Source organism: Ranitomeya imitator, chromosome 10 (assembly GCF_032444005.1).
Source record: "Ranitomeya imitator isolate aRanImi1 chromosome 10, aRanImi1.pri, whole genome shotgun sequence".
Taxonomy (NCBI): Eukaryota; Metazoa; Chordata; class Amphibia; order Anura; family Dendrobatidae; genus Ranitomeya; species Ranitomeya imitator.
The window spans coordinates 38,510,620-38,529,488 of NC_091291.1; the positions used below are offsets into that span (position 1 = coordinate 38,510,620).

At 42.7% G+C, this 18,869-nt stretch overlaps 1 protein-coding gene across 2 annotated transcripts in view; it reads left to right on the forward strand.

Annotated features, from left to right (window-relative positions):
* Window positions 1-18,869, forward strand: part of MYBPC2 (myosin binding protein C2) — a 128,596-nt gene that overhangs the window by 39,553 nt on the left and 70,174 nt on the right. For both annotated transcript variants that reach the window (XM_069741152.1, XM_069741153.1), the window contains 7 exons: window positions 1,843-1,920; window positions 3,534-3,682; window positions 3,834-3,951; window positions 4,503-4,557; window positions 4,647-4,706; window positions 15,261-15,439; window positions 17,170-17,302. In XM_069741152.1, coding sequence (XP_069597253.1) covers window positions 1,843-1,920; window positions 3,534-3,682; window positions 3,834-3,951; window positions 4,503-4,557; window positions 4,647-4,706; window positions 15,261-15,439; window positions 17,170-17,302 — 772 coding nt within the window. The remainder of the gene's footprint in view (window positions 1-1,842; window positions 1,921-3,533; window positions 3,683-3,833; window positions 3,952-4,502; window positions 4,558-4,646; window positions 4,707-15,260; window positions 15,440-17,169; window positions 17,303-18,869) is intronic.

Consider the following 18,869-nt stretch of genomic DNA (forward strand, 5'->3'; position numbering starts at 1 on the left):
CCATTAGCAGCTAATGTGACTCTTTTTTTTTCCAACACATATTTTGTGACTCTGTTGACAATTGGCAACAAAACTTTTGATAGTTCTGTGATGTCACCCCAATATCTTAGCAATTTCAAAGGTGCTGCATCATGTAAGACTTATTTTGCCTGAGAAAAACAAGCTGCCTAATGTTAGGAGTCGAGTTCCCGCCTCTTCACAGGGGGAATCTCGAGCCGTGTCTGCTGCGGTCTCCCATTCTGCATCGGCCGCAGTGGAGCCTGCTCAGCGGAGACGTCGGTCCCAGCGTCTCATTGAATCTGATACTGTGCAAAGGGTTACTGCTGCCTCTCCAGGCTTTACTATTGTACCCTGCACTGGTCTGCGACGAGCAGGCTTTTCTGGGACCAAGTCCTGCTTTGCACACACTAAGCATGCCCAGGGTAAGATCTATCAGTGGAGGTCTAGGGTCACATGCTCAGGTACTGCAGCAACTTCCATTGGTCCTCCAGGAAGGCCCTGTACCTGATCAAGTTCTGTGGCAGCCTTCCATTGGTCCTTCTAGGAAGGTCCTGAAGTTGCTGCAACTATAAAAGGTTCTCATGACCGCACGGCCATGCGCTAGTATCAAATATGTATGAGCTCAGCGACAGTGTGGTCGTGTGTGTGGTCAGGGACCCGGCTGAAATAAGCCCCTAGAATGCTGGCACCTCCGGTGAGTTTTTGTGTGTATGCAGTCAGGGACCCGGCTGAAATAAGCCCCTAGAATGCTGGCACCTCTGGCGAGGAGTTTCTCATGAGTGAATTCAGGGCTGGCTAATAGCCATTAGAATTCCGGCTCACCCGGAGAGGAGCAGCATGTTTGGTTGGGACTGCATGACCACTGTCGGCTTAACTCAGTAGCTGTGTTCCCTGTGAGCTAAACAGGGCACAGCATTCTCGTTACTACGGGCTCTGTGAAGTAACAGAGTTCGTTTATACTAATTTACTTCACCGCCTTACTTAGCAGCAGGTTCTTTCCTGCACGGTGGATCCCGGGTTGCGAACGCACCTATCTCATCTAATAAATATATTCGGTGCGTTCCGCAAACCCTAACATGTAATAATTCTGCACATCTTGATCAAGGGTGTTTTATCCTTAAGCCTTGTGTTTTACACAAATACACATAATCTGACCTGCAACATCCAATAAAAAAACTTAAAGTTTATACAACTTTTAGTTGGAAAATCTGCATAAAATTGATGATATGGTCAAAACACTTACTTGCCTTATAATTGTGCACATAGTGTGAAATCTTTAGATGTGTGCAAAAAACAAAGGTGTCAGATCTCCCAATATCAGTGTCAGCCTCGACAATCCTGTAGTTCAATTTCTGGAGTGTATGACACAGGGGAGAGTTTGTTGTGTTTAGTCATCAGTAGGGTGCGTGAAAGAGGCAAGATTGGCTTATTCTCATTTGCTAAGCCAGCCCTCTTCTCCATTAAGGCCAATGTATAGATAGAAAATTAGGATTAGCTATCTAAGTGAGCTAGTACGCCAACGACACACTCAACTCTGTCCTATATCAAGCATAAGCAGAAGTAAAAATTTCAGGGGGCAACTAGACTGATACTGAATTTGGGAAATCAGTGCCATTTGCCTCTCTAAATTCCGATTTTAATTTATCAAAACCTAAAAACATATTTTGAGGTCAGGAAAAGTATCACTGAGAAACCAAAGGTTGATACAACCTAAGAGTTTCTATACTTTGAGTTTAGGAACAATGGGAATTAAGTCCCATTTTCCAACCAGAGTTTATCAATGTACCGTAATTCAGAGAATAAATATTGAAAGTCATAATAATGTTTTTGTTTGACTTCTAGACACAAACCCTGAAGAACGTGCCCCTGAACTTGCAGGATTATTTATTAAAGCACCAGAAAATCTAACAGTTGAAGCCGGTAAGTGTGGTGCGAAAGAATTAGCCAAATATAGCACAGAATGCCTGTTTCTAATGTTGACCTAATTTTGGTCAATGTGTTCCTTTAATTACAAGTGACAAGTTCTTGACTCCAGTGAGTAACAAAAAAATGTAGGGAGCTATTCACAAATCCAGTTGTCCTTGCTTTTGTAAGTAATTTTAAAAAAACACATCCCTAACAAATGGAACGAAAATAAATACAAAAACCCTAAATTTTTGCTTTTATTTTTAAATATGTCCATCTATTTTTCAAATGGACACTTTGACCCAAATTCATCCTTGCAGTTGCACTTGTCTTTTGCTCTAGTTTTGTGAGGTTTTTTTTTTGTTTGAACCCTATTCGTTATTCCATTTGCGCTTTTTTATGTCTATTGTGTATGCGCTCGCCTGTTTTTGTTTTCCCGCTTTGTGCAGAGTATAACAATTCCAAATAGTTTAGACTTGATTGAGACTTTTTTTAAAAATAGCAAAATGTGCAGTCTCCTCCTGATGTATTTTTGACTATGCCAAAATTTTGGCACAATTTTTTCAACTTTTAGCACCAAAGTATGACTTTTTGTGCCCAGAGTCACAAAAAAAAACATTTCAAGACAGGAAGAAATGCCATTTTTTACTTTGCACCGAATTTATGAATTGCGTGCACCATTTTGATGAATTCGGCACCAAAAATGGCAACTAATCCCACAAGACAAAAGCAAAAGTAACTTAAAAAATGCATGTGATGAATCAGGCCATAGTATTTTTGTTCCTTATCCATGTTTGTACCATTTAAAATGGATCTGTTTTTCCTTAGCGGTATCTCGGAACACCTCTGGTGTTCTGTGCATGCACAGTGCTAAAACATAAATCCATTAATGGACGACATAAATGAAGACCATCCATTTTGATCTGTTTCCCATCGATTTCAAAGTATAAAAAAAATTAATCCAGGTTCTATCCATTTTGGGGCCAGACGAAAAAAGCTATATTTTTGATCCAGCTAAAAAAACAGATTGTGGCTGGAAAGGAGACAAACGTGTCCTCCATACTGCGAACTGTAGTGCACATGCACTGGCATTACTTCCAGGTCATCGGCGCTCGTTGGCCTTTTCCAGCGCATGCGCATTACAATACTTTGCAGAGAGAAGTGCGTCTGTGCAGGAGGGCGATTGGGGGACACTATGTGGATGATGTAGGACTCATCATTAGCATAAATCAGAGCCAGAGGTCGGCAATTGGAAAAAAAGAGGAGATGCCGGATCAAGACCAGAGACGCCGAATCAAGACCAGAGATGCCAATTGGACCAGACAATATCATCTGTGGGTATAATAAGGTCTTTTTTGGGATCTACAGATGGGATTGAGGATTTACATGCAGTCTACCAACATTCTGTAAAAGAGGGCATAAAGGGGATGGCCATACTTTATATTGGGAAAACATGGTGATAGGTTCCCTTAAAGGCACAGGTATAAGCTGTAGTAGGAGGAAGCATAGGAAATATGTTTTGTGCAGATGAACATGCGTATTTATCTGAAGATGAACATAATATAGAAGGAATTATGGAGAAGATTAACAACATATTTAATTTAAAACATTTCTATTTTCCAATACAGGGAAGGATATTTTTCTAAATGCAAGTGTTGATGCAAGCCAGTTGGCTGTGAAGCCATCAATCAAGTGGTTCAAAGGCAAATGGCTGGAACTGGGAAGCAAAAGTGGCACTCGGTTCCAGTTTAAAGAAACTATTGAGAAGGAGAAGAAGGTAAGATGATAACATAAGTGAAACTCAAAAGATTACTTTGTCCTCCCTTATTGCACAATCCCAACAGACAGTATTGGTAAAGAGAGGGTTGTCTTGCGAGAGGAGATGCAGATGTGGTTGTCGGATACTGATGTGATACCTTTTTACATAGATATACCATTTTGAACTGAAGATTCTGAAGGCCATTGCAGCAGATGCAGGTGGATACAGATGTGAAGTGGTTTCCAAAGACAAGTGTGATAGCGTTTCTTTTAATATTGACGTGGAAGGTATGTAGCCCTACATATTAAGCAATATGCTATACATGTGTCCTAAATATGACAGAACCAACTTGATGTGAATTGACTTAGTATTGAGGTTAATCAAATTAACAGGCTCCGGTGAATATGAACAATTTGCGATATTGCAAAAAAAAGATGCCCGTCATCATTTTACACATTGGTGAAGATTGCATCAGCTAAAAATGACAAACATGATCTCAGACAGCTATCAAATTACATGGTATAGCTCTGTTAATCAAGAGGGACTACAAGAGCCACTATGAATGCTGGAGCAGGGAATGCAGCAGCCATGTTAGGGTGTTACCAAAGTGATAGAGTACACACTTCAGCTTTAAAAATATGGAGTAAAAACAATGAGCAACTACACTAGAGACACACTCCGCTCATCAGATACTCATGAGTCATGAAGCGGTGGATCGAATGTTTGGGAAAAATTCAAACTAAACGTCTTAAATAAAATAGTTAATTCTCCCACAATGTCTGAAATTTTACAACGGAATCATCTACTGACAGTGAAATTTTCATAAATCCCTTTTCAGCGGCAGCGGCAGCGGCAGAAGAAGGAGGAAGTATTTTGCAATCTTTCAAAAGGACGTAAGTGTACATCCACATCATAATAATTATGTCACTTCCCACGCTCAGCTTCTGAAATGAAATTTTGCATTATCTTAAATCATTTTTAGAGGAGAACAGAAGGATGAGAATGCCGGAGAGCTCGACTTCAGTGCACTGCTCAAGAAAAGGTAACCATAGACCCATAGACCATGTTATGAAGAAGAGAATGGGGCGTATTTATCAATACTGTCCAATTCTCAGATGTCACCATCTTATATTGGGTCAGGTTTTAGTGATTCATTTTCTTTGATAAATTTTTAGACTGCCTAGGCTATTATTTGGCTTACTATGTGGCAGAAATTTGCACTTTTCATGCCAAGCCTTGCCTTGTTACCTGAAAATTCACACTTATTCACCAAAATTCTATTAGAAATTGCTTTGAAAAGTTGCTAAAATGTTTGCGCAGCATGGAGTTGTACAAAAAGTTTGCAATTTTGGGCGTTTACACACCAGTTTTGTCCAGTTCTGCCAAAATGAGGGGTGTAATGCTACAACTCGTCTAATCCTTGATGAGCTCTGGCATACCTGACACTGAAAGTGTTACTCCAGTTCCTGACTGGAGAAAGATTTGTGGCAAAGTGATTGTAGGCACTTTACAGATGCTACTGATTCATTAGATGGAAACCAGTTTTTAAACCTATGGACAAATGGCACCACCTTTAACTGCTCCTGTGCTGCACCCCACAAACGTATATATCAGCTCTTAACTCCCTTTGTGTACCCCAAATAATACCATTTGATATGCTGTATATAAATAAGGGTGGTCCGGTCGGATATGTAGTGCACTTTTATGCTCTGTTTACAGTCCTGTGAGTCTACTGAACAGGCACGATATCTCGGTTCGCTATGTGGATGATGTGGATGATCAACATCAGTCTAAGGCTACGTTCACATTTGCGTTGTTGGGCGCAGCGTCGGCGACGCAACCAACAATGCATGTACACAACGCAGCGTTTTGCGACGCATGCGTTGTTATAAGATCGTACAGAGCAGGAATTTCGGCGAAGGGAAAACGCTACAAATAGCGTCCTCTGCGCCCTGTTTGTGCGTCAATATGACGCATGCGTCGTAAAACACAATACAACGCATACCGGCGCATGTCCATGCACCCGCCATGTTAAAGATAGGGGCGCATGACGCATGCGTCGGTATGCGTCGACGACGCTGCGCCCAACAACGCAAATGTGAACGTAGCCTAAGCAGGAGGACATAATTAGGAGCAGAGAGGAGGCACAGACGACCCAGCAAGGACACCCATCAGACCGAACCTCATTAACATGCAAGGCGGGAGCATACCAAATGATATTTTGGGGGAGTATACAGGAGGAGTTGGGAGCTGATTGACACATCAGTGGGATGCAGCACAAGAGCAGTTAAAGGTGGTGCATTTCTTCATAGGCTCAAAAATTGATGACAGGTTCCCTTTATGAGGTGTTGAGCTTTTAATTTCAGAATGCTTCCTCATCAAGACTGGCGCAAAAACCACTGGACTTGATAAATCATGGCCAAAGTGTCTGAAATACATAATAACAATGGTGAAAGTCATGGAAGATAGCCACAAAGGAGGAACAATACCTAGTGGAGTAGATCATGGCACTTCTGGCAGTTGGGTGCCCAGTAGAACCCAATCTCGTAGAATAATGAATGTAAGACTTGGCATTCTGAAGAATAATGGATTAAAGCTTTCTTAGTAGTTGCATCCAAAACAGTCCAAGTAGTGGACCTTCATCAGTGGCGCATCTAGAATGTGTGACGTTTCTAACATTGGGAAGGGTTTTCCAATTAGCATGCAATTAAAGTCGCAATTTGCATAAAATGATGTCAACCCATTAGTGAGACTGTCAACCTCTAATTCATTACCCACTGTCTACCTCTCATCCATCCAATTCATTACCCCAGTGACCTCCATGGACAGTCGGAAATTTAAAAAATTCACCAATTTCCTGACGAGCCCATATTCAAGATTAAAATGGGGGCAACCTGGTCAGAGGTTTAGCCTTAGAGCCCTGAGTTTTGATTACCTTCATAATAATTCGCCACTGGTTGCGTGTAGACCCGAATTTGTGATAACTTGTCTTCACTCTTTATCATACAGTTGTACAGTCAACTTCAGAAATATGACTGCCCTTCAAAAAATTGGGCAAGACAATCATATAAAATAAACCACAAATATAATTGTTAGTTTTAAAGTTTATCCATCATTTATCTAACAGTCACCATTACTAAAAGAGTGATGTTATAACCTAAAAAAAGAAAACGCTTATTTTATTCCTACTGCTCACCTGAGTATTCCATTTTTTTAATTATTTTTTGAGGAGGAGCAAAAGTTTTATGTTCTTTACTAAGAAGGTGTTGCTTACAGGATCCTCTGGGGCGTGTCTTTAGTATCCACAGAACTATTTGCTGCTGCAGCAGACCCTATGCTTTGCCCTGGCTTCAGAAAAAAATATTAACCCTTATTAGCTGTACTTGTGTCTTCAGATGGTCATCAGCCAAAAAAAAGTAACTGGTCAGCTGTAAATGAACCAATGTGTTCACTACAAAATTTCTATAAGAATGATTTTTTACATATTGTGCAGAAATTGCTGGAGACTAATAAAAAAGTGAAGGTATCCATAGTTAGTGTTTATTTTCTTCTTATGTGAGAATTCCCTTAGAAATGTTGTATTCTTTCGAAAACATACTGATCAAAGTTATTGGCGCCGCGAACATTTCTGGGCATAAGAGACAAATGATTAATGATTCACTTATTCATCCCTTTATAATGTTGCCAAAATGCTTGATATTTGGGATGATAGCGATGGAATGATGTAGATTGTTTAATTGATAACAGAATGATTCAATCCAGACTGGGCAGATGATCAAGTATGTGATGCATCATAGTATTACTAATCACTAAGATAGTTAAACTTTCTCATGTTAGAAAAAAGTTTTAAGAAAAAAAATCCGGAGTGGACAACCCCCCAAGAAATGGTCATCTTACAGTTTTGAATACCATTAACATTAATAAAAAAGGATAAAAGAATGGAATGATCAGAGATTTTCTAAGAGGAGGAAATATGAGCATACTAGCTAGAGATGAGTGGATCAATCTATGGAGTATCAAGATTGCGTTGAATTTCCTGAAATTTGCAGATTCACGTGAATTTGAACATTTTGAGATTCAATTCGCAGTTCACAAAAAAAACCTCACCGGGCACCATTTCTCACACTGCTGAAGCATCAGAGAGCAAGCTTCCAATACGGGCCTCCAATAATGACCTGCAGTTATGACATCTAGCAGATGATCACAATTGTACAGTGGTGATCAGTACTAGAACTGTCACATATCAGCGGGTCTCAGCAGAGCACAGCTTGTACAGTACAGTTGTTTTACATCTCCAGAGTCACTAGGTAAGACTTTCTCTCCTGCAGAGTAATAGTTCTTATGGTCAGCCGGGCCTTTTCTCTCTCCAGTAGAGTGTAAGCTCTTATAGTCACTGGGGTCCTGTCTCTCTACTGCAGAGTGTAAGTTTTTCTGGTCAGTGGGGTCCACACTCTCTCCTGTAGAGTGTAAGCTCTTATGGTCATTGGGGTCCTCCCTCTTTACTGTAGAGTGTAATTTCTTATGGTCAGCGGTGTCCTCTCTCTCTCCTGTAGAGTGTAAGCTCTTATGGTCAGTGGGGTCCTCTTTCTCTCCTGTAGAGCATAAGCTCTTATGTCCTTGGTGTCCTCTCTCACTCTCCTGTACAGTGCAACATCTTATGGTCAGTGGGGTCCTCTCTCTCTCTTTTCTGTAGAGTGTAAGCTCTTATGGTCAGCGGGGTCCTCTCTCTCCTGTAGAGTGTAAGCTCTTATGGTCAGCAGGGTCCTCTCTCTTTCTCCTGTAGAGTGTAACCTCTTATGGTCAGCAGGGTCCTCTCTCTTTCTCCTGTAGAGTGTAAGCTCTTATGGTCAGCGGGGTCCTCTCTTTCTCCTGTAGAGTGTAAGCTCTTATGGTCAGCGGGGACCTCTCTCTCTCCTGTGGAGTGTAAGCTCTTATGGTCAGTGGGGTCCTCTCTCTCCTGTAGAGTGTAAGCTCTTATGGTCAGCAGGGTCCTCTCTCTCCTGTAGAGTGTAAGCTCTTATGGTCAGTGGGGTCCTCTCTCTCCTGTAGAGTGTAAGCTCTTATGGTCAGCAGGGTCCTCTCTCTCCTGTAGGGTGTAAGCTCTTATGGTCAGCAGGGTCCTCTCTCTCCTGTAGAGTATAAGCTCTTATGGTCAGCGGGGTCCTTTTTCTCTCCTGTAGAGCGTAAGCTCTTATGTCCTTGGTGTCCTCTCTCACTCTCCTGTACAGTGCAACATCGTATGGTCAGTGGGGTCCTCTCTCTCTTTTCTGTAGAGTGTAAGCTCTTATGGTCAGCGGGGTCCTCTCTCTCCTGTAGAGTGTAAGCTCTTATGGTCAGCAGGGTCCTCTCTTTCTCCTGTAGAGTGTAAGCTCTTATGGTCAGTGGGGTCCTCTCTCTCTCCTGTGGAGTGGAAGCTCTTATGGTCAGTGGGGTCCTCTCTCTCCTGTAGAGTGTAAGCTCTTATGGTCAGCAGGGTCCTCTCTCTTTCTCCTGTAGAGTGTAAGCTCTTATGGTCAGCGGGGTCCTCTCTTTCTCCTGTAGAGTGTAAGCTCTTATGGTCAGCGGGGTCCTCTCTCTCCTGTGGAGTGTAAGCTCTTATGGTCAGTTGGGTCCTCTCTCTCTCCTGTGGAGTGTAAGCTCTTATGGTCAGTGGGGTCCTCTCTCTCCTGTAGAGTGTAAGCTCTTATGGTCAGCAGGGTCCTCTCTCTCCTGTAGAGTATAAGCTCTTATGGTCAGCGGGGTCCTCTTTCTCTCCTGTAGAGCGTAAGCTCTTATGTCCTTGGTGTCCTCTCTCACTCTCCTGTACAGTTCAACATCTTATGGTCAGTGGGGTCCTCTCTCTCTCTTTTCTGTAGAGTGTAAGCTCTTATTGTCAGCGGGGTCCTCTCTCTCCTGTAGAGTGTAAGCTCTTATGGTCAGCGGGGTCCTCTCTTTCTCCTGTAGAGTGTAAGCTCTTATGGTCAGTGGGGTCCTCTCTCTCTCCTGTGGAGTGTAAGCTCTTATGGTCAGCGGGGTCCTCTCTCTCCTGTAGAGTGTAAGCTCTTATGGTCAGTGGGGTCCTCTCTCTCTCTCCTGTAGAGTGTAAGCTCTTATGGTCAGTGGGATCCTCTCTCTCCTGTAGAGTGTAAGCTCTTATGGTCAGCAGGGTCCTCTCTCTTTCTCCTGTAGAGTGTAAGCTCTTATGGTCAGCGGGGTCCTCTCTTTCTCCTGTAGAGTGTAAGCTCTTATGGTCAGTGGGGTCCTCTCTCTCTCCTGTGGAGTGTAAGCTCTTATGGTCAGTGGGGTCCTCTCTCTCTTTTCTGTAGAGTGTAAGCTCTTATGGTCAGCGGGGTCCTCTCTCTCCTGTAGAGTGTAAGCTCTTATGGTCAGCAGGGTCCTCTCTTTCTCCTGTAGAGTGTAAGCTCTTATGGTCAGTGGGGTCCTCTCTCTCTCCTGTGGAGTGTAAGCTCTTATGGTCAGTGGGGTCCTCTCTCTCCTGTAGAGTGTAAGCTCTTATGGTCAGCAGGGTCCTCTCTCTTTCTCCTGTAGAGTGTAAGCTCTTATGGTCAGCGGGGTCCTCTCTTTCTCCTGTAGAGTGTAAGCTCTTATGGTCAGCGGGGCCCTCTCTCTCCTGTGGAGTGTAAGCTCTTATGGTCAGTGGGGTCCTCTCTCTCTCCTGTGGAGTGTAAGCTCTTATGGTCAGTGGGGTCCTCTCTCTCCTGTAGAGTGTAAGCTCTTATGGTCAGCAGGGTCCTCTCTCTCCTGTAGGGTGTAAGCTCTTATGGTCATCAGAGTCCTCTCTCTCCTGTAGAGTATAAGCTCTTATGGTCAGCGGGGTCCTCTTTCTCTCCTGTATAGCGTAAGCTCTTATGTCCTTGGTGTCCTCTCTCACTCTCCTGTACAGTTCAACATCTTATGGTCAGTGGGGTCCTCTCTCTCTATTTTCTGTAGAGTATAAGCTCTTATGGTCAGTGGGGTCCTCTCTCTCCTGTAGAGTGTAAGCTCTTATGGTCAGCAGGGTCCTCTCTCTTTCTCCTGTAGAGTGTAAGCTCTTATGGTCAGCGGGGTCCTCTCTTTCTCCTGTAGAGTGTAAGCTCTTATGGTCAGTGGGGTCCTCTCTCTCTCCTGTGGAGTGTAAGCTCTTATGGTCAGTGGGGTCCTCTCTCTCTTTTCTGTAGAGTGTAAGCTCTTATGGTCAGCGGGGTCCTCTCTCTCCTGTAGAGTGTAAGCTCTTATGGTCAGCAGGGTCCTCTCTTTCTCCTGTAGAGTGTAAGCTCTTATGGTCAGTGGGGTTCTCTCTCTCTCCTGTGGAGTGTAAGCTCTTATGGTCAGTGGGGTCCTCTCTCTCCTGTAGAGTGTAAGCTCTTATGGTCAGCAGGGTCCTCTCTCTTTCTCCTGTAGAGTGTAAGCTCTTATGGTCAGCAGGGTCCTCTCTTTCTCCTGTAGAGTGTAAGCTCTTATGGTCAGCGGGGTCCTCTCTCTCCTGTGGAGTGTAAGCTCTTATGGTCAGTGGGGTCCTCTCTCTCTCCTGTGGAGTGTAAGCTCTTATGGTCAGTGGGGTCCTCTCTCTCCTGTAGAGTGTAAGCTCTTATGGTCAGCAGGGTCCTCTCTCTCCTGTAGGGTGTAAGCTCTTATGGTCATCAGAGTCCTTTCTCTCCTGTAGAGTATAAGCTCTTATGGTCAGCGGGGTCCTCTTTCTCTCCTGTAGAGCGTAAGCTCTTATCTCCTTGGTGTCCTCTCTCACTCTCCTGTACATTTCAACATCTTATGGTCAGTGGGGTCCTCTCTCTCTCTTTTCTGTAGAGTGTAAGCTCTTATTGTCAGCGGGGTCCTCTCTCTCCTTTAGAGTCTAAGCTCTTATGGTCAGCGGGGTCCTCTCTTTCTCCTGTAGAGTGTAAGCTCTTATGGTCAGTGGGGTCCTCTCTCTCTCTCCTGTAGAGTGTAAGCTCTTATGGTCAGTGGGGTCCTCTCTCTCCTGTAGAGTGTAAGCTCTTATGGTCAGCAGGGTCCTCTCTCTTTCTCCTGTAGAGTGTAAGCTCTTATGGTCAGCGGGGTCCTCTCTTTCTCCTGTAGAGTGTAAGCTCTTATGGTCAGTGGGGTCCTCTCTCTCTCCTGTGGAGTGTAAGCTCTTATGGTCAGTGGGGTCCTCTCTCTCTCCTGTGGAGTGTAAGCTCTTATGGTCAGTGGGGTCCTCTCTCTCCTGTAGAGAGTAAGCTCTTATGGTCAGCGGGGTCCTCTCTCTCTCCTGTAGAGTGTAAGCTCTTATGGTCAGTGGGGTCCTCTCTCTCTCTCCTGTGGAGTGTAAGCTCTTATGGTCAGTGGGGTCCTCTCTCTCTCCTGTGGAGTGTAAGCTCTTATGGTCAGTGGGGTCCTCTCTCTCCTGTAGAGAGTAAGCTCTTATGGTCAGCGGGGTCCTCTCTCTCTCCTGTAGAGTGTTAGATCTTACGGTCAGTGGGGTCCTCTCTCTCCTGTAGAGTGTAAGCTCTTATGGTCAGCAGGGTCCTCTCTCTCCTGTAGGGTGTAAGCTCTTATGGTCAGCAGTGTACTCTCTCTTTTCTGTAAAGTGTAAGGTCTTATGTTCAACAAGATTCTCTCTCTCACCTGTACTGTAAGCTCTTAGGATCAGCAGAATCCTCTCTCTCATAGAGTGTAAACTCTTATGGTCAGTTGGGTCCTCTCTCTCTCTCCTGTACAGTGTAAGCTCTTATGGTCAGCGGGGTCCTCTCTTTCTCCTGTAGAGTGTAAGCTCTTATGGTCAGCAGGGTCCTCTCTTTCTCTGGTAGAGTGTAAACTCTTATGGTCAGCAGGGTCCTCTCTTTCTCTGGTAGAGTGTAAACTCTTATGGTCAGCGGGGTCCTCTCTTTCTCTGGTAGAGTGTAAACTCTTATGGCCAGCGGGGTCCTCTCTTTCTCCTGTAGAGTGTAAGCTCTTATGGTCAGTGGGGTCCTCTCTCTCTCCTGTAGAGTGTAAGCTCTTATGGTCAGTGGGATCCTCTCTCTCCTGTAGAGTGTAAGCTCTTATGGTCAGCAGGGTCCTCTCTTTCTCCTGTAGAGTGTAAGCTCTTATGGTCAGTGGGGTCCTCTCTCTCTCCTGTAGAGTGTAAGCTCTTATGGTCAGTGGGATCCTCTCTCTCCTGTAGAGAGTAAGCTCTTATGGTCAGCGGGGTCCTCTCTCTCTCCTGTAGAGTGTTAGATCTTACGGTCAGTGGGGTCCTCTCTCTCCTGTAGAGTGTAAGCTCTTATGGTCAGCAGGGTCCTCTCTCTCCTGTAGGGTGTAAGCTCTTATGGTCAGCAGTGTACTCTCTCTTTTCTGTAAAGTGTAAGGTCTTATGTTCAACAAGATTCTCTCTCTCACCTGTACTGTAAGCTCTTAGGATCAGCAGAATCCTCTCTCTCATAGAGTGTAAACTCTTATGGTCAGTTGGGTCCTCTCTCTCTCTCCTGTACAGTGTAAGCTCTTATGGTCAGCGGGGTCCTCTCTTTCTCCTGTAGAGTGTAAGCTCTTATGGTCAGCAGGGTCCTCTCTTTCTCTGGTAGAGTGTAAACTCTTATGGTCAGCAGGGTCCTCTCTTTCTCTGGTAGAGTGTAAACTCTTATGGTCAGCAGGGTCCTCTCTTTCTCTGGTAGAGTGTAAACTCTTATGGCCAGCGGGGTCCTCTCTTTCTCCTGTAGAGTGTAAGCTCTTATGGTCAGTGGGGTCCTCTCTCTCTCCTGTAGAGTGTAAGCTCTTATGGTCAGTGGGATCCTCTCTCTCCTGTAGAGTGTAAGCTCTTATGGTCAGCGGGGTCCTCTCTTTCTCCTGTAGAGTGTAAGCTCTTATGGTCAGCGGGGTCCTCTCTCTCCTGTAGATTGTAAGCTCTTATTATCATTGGGGTCATTTCTCTCTCTACTGTACAGTGTAAGCTCTGGTGATCAGCGGAATCCCGTTTCTTTCCTGTAGAGTGTAAGGTCTTATGGTCAACAGTGTCCTCTCTCTTTCTCTCTGTTCTATAGTATACAACGTGTTTTGGTCAGCAGGGTCTCCTCCTATCTTTCATTTCTCTTCCATACCTGTATTTTCTGAGCAATCCGAAGCTTTCCAGAATTGAAATGTATTTGCCTGAAATCAAATATTGGGGGAAAATTCAACAAAGTCTTTGAATTTCAATAACAAATACTGATGTAAAATACTGACCAAATACTGCTAGTGTGACAGCAGCTTAATACGAGCCTTATGTATTGTGAGGAGGATGAAAATGGAGACAAAAACAATCTTAAAGTATTACATGTTTTAGAACTTTGCAATTTTAATGTTCGGTTCACATAAATTTTATTTTTTTAAATTTCAAAATTCATTGTCAGGCTCATACATACTGAATTTGAATGACCATGTCAGTTTTCTTCTTTATAAATCAGACAAGAAAAGTATATTTACTTGTCTCTAGAGGCACAAAAGGCTTCTGGGGAAAAGAACTGTCAGCTGTAATACAACCATGTGTATGACCACTTAAATCCAAACAGAAATGTTTGCAGGAAGACAAAATCAACGTTTTACGACGGCCTCTCAAGAGCTGAGTCATCAAACAGATTATGCCAGAAATTGTGAAAAATTTTCGTAAAACTTCTGTGACTTTTAGCGTTTTCACACCAGTTTCACCCACTTTTCAAAAACTTGGTGGAGCTTAACTGGAGGGGAAATGGCAGAGAACAGCCAGACAAGTTCACCATAACTTATGTTACAAAATTGGCACCAATTACGACACAAATGCGCCAAACACATGATCGGAGTACAGTTCTGACGCTAGTGCACGACAGCTGGGAGATGTGCCACATTCATTAAGGCTGGGGTCAGACGACCGATTTTTTTTTTTCATTCGAGAAAATTGATCCAATTATGCTTATCAGAACTTCACCATAATGTGATCCAATTTTCTCGGATGAGAAGAATGAGAAAAAATTCTTCATCTTCAGCATTCAATATTTCTATGAAAATCAGACTGCACTCAAACATCTGAATGTGGTCCAATGTTTTCCATGGAGCCACAGACATGAATGGGCGAGTGTCATCCGATTATCGGAGGCAACTCATGAAGGCTGCAACTTTTTCCTTAGACCGAATGGGTTGGAGGAAAAAAATCAGACATTTGTACAGCCCCGTAGAATAACACGTTGTCAAAACAACGGATAGCACTCTTCCGATTATTAAGGTTGGGTGTACGAGCCTCATTCTTCATACAAAACATCAGTCTTCATTAATACGTCACTATGTCTCCAGATTTTAGCCAAAGAACTTTCTATGGTATGTACCGGATTTGATCAACGGGAATGCTTTCTTTTGGAAACAGCGCCGCTCCTGCCTTTGAGTTGAGTTTGGTATCACAACTTCGCTTTAGTAAATGAAATGAATAAATGTATTTTGTTCGAAAAACAGCGTGAAAATGTAAAATACGTAGCTCACCCCTTTGAGCTGTGTAAATTTATTGGATATATTGACATTCACTGGAGAGCGTCAATAAATCAAGATTTGACTCTTCTTTTTGTTTTGTTTTTTCATATTTTCTTTCTTGTAAATTATAAGGATTTATTTTCTTATGACTTATTACAACATCATGCTGCATTAAATATTATTCCTTTCCCAGAGAAGAAAAGAAAAAAGAAGAAGAGACACCAGAAGGAATTCCTCCAGATGTCTGGGAAATATTAAAAAAAGCAAAACCCAGCGAGTATGAAAAAATCGCCTTTCAGTATGGCGTAACTGACCTCAGAGGCATGCTGAAACGTCTGAAGAAGGTGAAAGTGGAAATAAAAAAAAGTGCAGGTAATACATAAATAGTTATCAAACTGTTTTTGTACAATTGCATGTATAATGCTCAGCATAAATGAGTACACCCCCTTTGAGAAGTTAGATTTTAATCAATAGTTCACTGAACACAAGATACATTTTCAAAATTTCGACAAGTTCCATAGAACATTTTTTAACCTTTTTTTCCCTTTTTCAAATTGATTTAAAAAAATTAATTAAAAAAGTACAATTAGTATTAATAAAAAAAATATTCTACCACTTTGGATATAAAGCTCCTTTGCGGAAATCACTCCATGTTTACATCCTTCAAACAATCACTGTGTATAGATTCATTTTTGCATTCCTGATTACTTAATTACCTTTGTTCTTCTTTGTGGGGTCCTGAGATACATAAAGTACCGTATATACCATACCTTATCTTTTTGATCAGAAAGATAACCCATAACCATATAGAACCTAGGGTAAAAAAAAAAAATAATAAATATCCTGCAGTAAGTAAATTAATAAAAAGTAATAATACTTGTAAATAACATAGGGTGCTTAGTTGAGACTTTTTTGATCAAAAAAGTGTAAAGGCCATTTTACTGCTACAAGGTGTACCCAATCAGGGTGGTCCTTAACTCTTGTAGTTTACCTCACTATGTTTCAGCAGACCTCAAAATAGCAGGACCCAGAACTGACCCTAACCCTGGAAAGCTACATAGACAAGATGCACAGAACAAAAAGGGGAGCCAAATCCTCTGTACCCAGTAAAAAAAATAAAACAAAACCAAAGAAACGATCCGGAACGCATGTTGTGAACCCATAACCATGCCTGGGTGGACACCACCCAACATCCATGTCTCGGCACAACCTAGACTAGATGCACAGCACAAAAATGGGGAGCCATGTCCTCTATACACAGTATAAAAAATAAAAACAAAACCAACAAAATTACCCGAAACACATGTTGTTAACCTAAAACCATATGCCAGGGTGGACACCACCCAACTTCCAAGTCTCGGCACAACCTAGACAAGATGCACAGCACAAAAATAGGAAACCATGTCCTCTATACACAGTACAAAAAATAAAACCAAAACCAAACAAACAATCCGGAACACATGTTGTTAACCCATAACCATATGTCTGAGTGGACACCACCCAACATCCATGTTTCGGCACAAACTAGACAAGATGAACAACACAAAAAAGGGGAGCCACGTCCTCTGTACACAATACAAAAAATAAACAAAACCAAAGCAATGATCTGGAACACATGTTGTTAACCCAAAACCATATGCCAGGGTGGGCACCACCCAACTTCCAAGTCTCGGCACAACCTAGACAAGATGCACAGCACAAAAAAGGGGGAGCTACATCCTCTGTGCACAGTACAAAAAATAAAAACAAAACCAAAGAAATGATCAGGAGCACATGTTGTTAACCCATAACCATATGACAGGGTGGACACCACTAAACATCTATGTTTCAGCACAACCTTTTATTTACATTTCCACAGTTTTTTTTCAATGGCAATATGTAATAGCACATTTCTCCTGCAGTGGCCACAAGTGACTACCAGTAGGCAAAAATAAACTTTAAGGGGAATTTAAAAAAAACTAAATATTCTAAAATATATATAATACTTAAACATTATTTAATGTTATACATATAACCTTTAGCTGCTAAGATTGTAAAAATAAAGATGTTTTTAATATGAAAATCCATTTTAATACATTCATGTTTTTTGTCTTTTTTTGAAGCATTTACTAAAAAACTGGAGCCATGTTATTCGGTAGACAAGGGCCAGAAGATTAAAATGATAGTGGAGGTTGCAAACCCTGATGTTCCAGTTAAATGGTTCAAAAATGGCCAAGAGATTAAACCTGGTGCCAAGTAAGTGACAGTCAATCCCTGTTCTCACTGCCAGTACGACATGCCTCTTACTTTCAGCTGAGATCAGTGTCAAGTAAGTCTTGTGCTTTGACAAACACATCAACTATAGATGTCTTGTATCAGGGGCCGGCATCTTGTGCACATTTTTATGCTCTATGTGCAGTGCAATAAATATCTTGTAAGGCTATAATCTTACTATATGTTTTTGGTGAATTTTCAAATTTTTCGAAAAAAAAATGCAAATAACCTATTTTTACTTAATGGATGCAAAAATGGTGCAATTTTGCATCAGTGTTTGTGTGCCAAACCAGGCATGGAATTTACAGTGAAAAACTATAATTGAAAGACAGACACCTGTTCTGTGTTTTGGACGCACCTCAGGTTTTGACACACAAATACTGATCAAATACTGATCAAAAAATACCGATGTGTGAATAATGCCTTAGAGTTTGGTCAGAGATTTATCAGTTTTTCTCAGCTGAACGTATATGCTAGTCATTTTCTCAATCAGCATACCATTGAAGTCTATTCTCACATCTGTGCTGATTTATGTTCTTTCTGCCTCTGCTTTGGTTGCTGGGCAGCAGCACACCTTTGTTGCTTGGCAGTGACAATCCTGTTTTTCTTTCCTGGGATTTTAGGTGCCACATAATCAGAGCGCTGCGGGTTTAATTTTGGTATGGTTTTGATCATTCCTTCCTGAGAGCCCTAGCCTATCAGCTATTTAAGCCCCTGAAGCTCTTACTTCCACTGCCAGTAAACAGTTCGGCCTACCTGGTCTATAGCTCTGTTCTGTGCTCCTGTTGTTTCACCATGATTTATTCCATTTTCTGACCTAGGCTTGGATTTTGACTACCCACTTGCTTTCTGATATATATATATATAAAGCTGCAGCAGCTTTGTATGCAGTGAAGAAGCAGTGACCCACAAATTCAAACACAAAAGTCTCTTTTAATGTGTTTCTTCATTAAAGTCCACTTCACATAAATGCATATAACTTCAGTGATCAATTTACACCAGTTCAAAGTAATGCATATCACATGGCTTTAGATTTGCGGTCCCTAAACAGGCCAGACTTCCCTTGTCCAGTTTCCCTGGGCGACCGCACGCCATCTCACAGTCTCTATATGTCTCCGTACACACAGCCTCATATGTTGCAGACACTACTCACACCAGCCCTCCTCTGACTAGTTCTCGTGGGTGTCCTGCATCGCTGTATCACAGTCTCTTACAGACTCATTACTCACACAGTCGTACACAGTTCAGGATATCCTCCGGATAGCAGCCGGGCACCATATCCACCTGTTTGCAATCGTTGCACATGCTAGTCCTCTTTCGGGTACAGGACATCCACCTCCGGGCACAGGACTATCCACATCTGACTCCTACGGGCACAGGATATCCACCTCCGGGCACAGGACTGTCCACATCCGAGACCAGTACCATGGACGACTTGCATCTCTGTGTACGCTGCGGGTGCCAGGCTATTCAGCTGCCCTGGGTGCTGGCTCTGCTGGCCTCTGCCTCCATGCACTCGGCAGACCAGCACACACCAGACTGACACTGA